Raw genomic sequence first — 3,961 nt, forward strand, 5'->3', positions numbered from 1 at the left:
TTATAAGGTTGAGTGGATGATCAAGGATAAAAGATATTGATCAAATTAATTGTCAGAAATTAATTTAATTAATGGACATGCGATATCTTAAACATGGGGAATTTATAAGCAATTAATATGGGAACCGAATTAAATAATTAATTTACGGAATTAGGAAAGGTAGTGCAAATATTAATTATTTAGTGGATTGAATTAATATTAATGACATTGGGCCTGGCCCGGAATGTCATTAGAAGGCCTGACCTAATGGTCCATGATCCCTACTGTAGCCTATATATATTCTCGTTCTCCTAAAGCTAAAATATACCCCAAAACGAATTCATCCTAGAGTCAGAGAGAGGTAGATGTTTTTCTCAAGAAGACAGCTAGGGTTTTGGGTTTTCAGAGCTTTAAGGAGAAGCACACCTTGGGAGATCGAAGGCCACACTTCGTCAGTAGAATCAGGGAATACAGTAGAAGACATGTATTTGAATCGCTTGCGCTGTAGCGATTAAGGTTAATATTCTGTTCGAACTTTTAATCAGTATCATAAAACACAGAGCCAAGGTCCGATTGTTCCTACAATGGCATCCGAGCCAGGTTGCGGTTCTGCGATTTACGATATGAAGTCCATGTCATGATTATATATGCATGTATGTAGTGGTTCTGTGATGTAGGTCGTTGTCCACTATTATGGCCGTGTTTTAATTATTCTGTTATGTTTGGATTCCACGTGGTTTATCGTGGCTGTTGTAAATCACGAGGGTTGATCGTGATAGTTTAATCTTGTAATCAATTTGTAATTGTTTTAGATTATGATCTGATGTAATAGAATAGGCTGGTTCGTTTGTACAAATTTTGTATGTAATTGTGTGATCTACGGAGCAAGAAACAGAGACTTTTCGCTGCTCCGATCTCTTGCCGCTGCTATTTAGGGTAACTTTTGCATACGATGTCCGATTTGGGCGCATAATACCTTTTCGGGGACGGCAGAACGAGACGAGACGTAAACCATTTGGCGCAATTTTTCAGGGCGTTCTGAGGCTTTTTAGGCCTCCAAGCGGGCTCTCGAAGATTTTCGGAATTTTTCGAAGGATGAGTTTGAAGCTGTTTTTCCGGGGCCATAATAGTGGATGTGTTTCATTATGTTTTACATAATTTCTGCCTTTTCTTGATTATTGCTACTATGTGTTTCTTGTCTGTGTTGTTATGCCATGTGATACTAACCCTTCGCATGCTAGAATGACATGGACATAGGGATGTTTTAATTAATGCTTTAATCATGATAGTATGCTGCCATGTTATGTGTTCTTTGTGTTGCTATGACCATGATAGTATGCATATGGACTTCGAAGAACTAACATAGGGCGATGCATCTAGATTAAAATCCTCAAAGTAAATTCAAAGTGGGAGAGGGAGTTAATATGATATTAAATCCCATGGTCTCCATCATTGTTTGAATGTAATTTAACATAAAGACGAATATAAATTATATATACGTCACCCATCCTGGCATGTAATTTATGGTGTCTAGAATGTTATAGATATTACTGGAACAAACTTCTTAAATTAAAACAAATAAATACGAATTTTCATTATCTCTGATTTGGGGCGATTTCTAAGGCTTATGGGTATTAAGTGAGACCGATGTGACTCCTCCACTGCCTAAAAATGAAACCAGACACGAATATTGAATTGAAGTATTGTATTCAAAGAATATTGGAAGGTATATATGTTGCCCATCGTGGCGTACCAAGTTCCATAGGTTTCGGGTAATTTAAGATTTGATGATGGTATACACTTAGCTATGAAAAATAAAATAGACCACCCCAACATGGCTTATTGTTTAGTAATAGGACTGAAGTAATGTTTAAACAAATTTAGGTGGTATACATGTCACCCATCGTGACGTACTAGAAACTTATGGTGTTTAAACGTTAGTGCATTTAATTTTAATAATTGTTAGAGGAACCAATAGGTCTTAATTTTTAATGCACCCTTCTTTGTGTGTAATGTGATTTTTTCATGCATGATTTTCAGGACAAAATGGGGTTTAATCCACTGTTCACCATACTTAAGGATAACAAACTTACCGGACCTAACTATATTGAATGGATACGTAATTTGGAAATTGTGTTGACTGCTGAGGAGTACAAGTTTTGCACTTATAAACCCAAGCCTGAGCAGCCCGCTGCTGATGCTCCTGATGAGGAGAAAGAGTATTATAAGCGGTGGATAAAGGCTGATGAGACGTCGGGATGTCGGGATGTTACATTCTGGCAGCAATGTCTGGTGTTTTGCAGCATCAGCATCAGGCTATGGCCACTGCTTCGGATATGCTCTTTAATCTCAAGGAACTTTTTGGAGATCAGAATAGGGCTGCTAGGCAAGTAGCCGTGAAGGCTTTGATGAACACTCAGATGGCTGAAGGTACACCTGTAAGGGATCATGTTCTCAAGATGATGTCACATCTGAATGAGATAGAGATCCTTGGTGTTGAGCTTGACGGGGAAACCCAGATTGACATTGTCCTTATGAGCTTGCCCAAGAGTTTTGAGTAGTTCCGCTTGAATTACAACATGAACAAGAGGCAGTATAGTCTTGCGGAACTGCTGAGAGAATTTCAGGCAGCTGAAGGATTGTTTCGCCAGAGACTTCAAGTGAATGTGGCTGAGAAAGGTTCTTCCTCTAAGCCGAAAGGCAATAAGAAGAAGAAAAAGGCTCAGACACAGAAAGCTGTGAAGGCAGTGGGAGTTCAAGGTGGTGTCAAAAAGCCTAAGGGAAAGTTCTACCGGTGTAAGCAGTCGGGTCACTGGAACAGGATTGTCCTCTTCCTAAGAAGACAAACAATACTGGTATGTCTCTTTCTCTAGTTACAGAAACATTTATAGCGGCTATATCTAGGAGCACTTGATGAGTAGATACTGGAGCCACTGATCATGTTTGTAACTCTATGCAGGGGTTCCACCAATCCAGAATGCTTAGAGATGGCGAGATATACGTGTTCATGGGAGATGCTACGAAAGTAGCAGTAGTTGTAGTAGGAGTTATTCATTTATCTTTTGGTTCTGATAGGATTTTGGTTTTGAACAATTGTCTTTATGTACCTTCTTTTAGAAGGAATTTGATTTCGGTTTCTAAAATTGCTATGGATGGTTATAATGTTTGTTTGGATCGTAATGTTTCTATTATGATGAATAAACGGATTATTCTGGTACATTGCAAGACAATTTGTATATAATTAATCCTAGTCAACCTGCACTGCAACTACAACATAGGGTATTGAACAACACATCTTCTACCTCTAATAAAAGAAAGGAACCTTCTAGTTTGAACCAAACATATCTTTGGCACTTGAGATTAGGTCATATTAACTTAAGGAGGATTCAAAGACTGGTAGTAGATGGGCCTTTAAGCTCATTGGCAGTGGAGCCATTTCCAGTTTGTGAATCCTGCTTGGAAGGTAAAATGTTAGGCTGATTTAACTCACTATATTAATGAATATAGTAAACACAACCAATAACAGAACACTCAAATAAGAGAATAGTTCAAGTAAACTCTTATTCACAAAACACAGTAGGTTACAAATACTCTCTTAGTGATTTATAATTTATCACTAAGAGCTGCTGGGTTACAAGAACAATATGCTCGATATTCTAACTCCTATAGAGTAAACCCTAAGCTGTGTTTATATACACAGTTACATGATATCTACTGATTGAGTTAATATTATCTGCTTCCTAAAATAATCTAATTAGTAGCTATCCTTCTGATGTCCTGATCTGCACAATCATCCTTGATCTTTATCTTCCTTGTTTATGCAAATCTGCTCCTAGAAATCAGCCGCCTGCAAACTCTGATCTTCGCTAAACTCTGATTCAGCTGGCAGTCATTAAACTCTGATTTCCAGATAAACTCTGATATTCGATTCTGCACACTAAACAAGTTAGATACCTGTGACATCATCGAATATGTAACAATC

At 37.9% G+C, this 3,961-nt stretch overlaps 1 protein-coding gene across 1 annotated transcript; it reads left to right on the forward strand.

The window, feature by feature from the left end:
- The first annotated feature begins 2,237 nt into the window (after window positions 1-2,237).
- On the forward strand, window positions 2,238-2,852 carry LOC135151455 (uncharacterized). The gene is made up of 2 exons (XM_064089923.1): window positions 2,238-2,417; window positions 2,568-2,852. Exons 1-2 carry the CDS (start codon window positions 2,238-2,240, stop codon window positions 2,850-2,852), a joined length of 465 nt encoding a protein of 154 aa, XP_063945993.1.
- Window positions 2,853-3,961: the final 1,109 nt, after the last annotated feature.

The sequence above is a fragment of the Daucus carota genome, chromosome 1, assembly GCF_001625215.2.
Source record: "Daucus carota subsp. sativus chromosome 1, DH1 v3.0, whole genome shotgun sequence".
NCBI classification, from domain to species: domain Eukaryota; kingdom Viridiplantae; phylum Streptophyta; class Magnoliopsida; order Apiales; family Apiaceae; genus Daucus; species Daucus carota.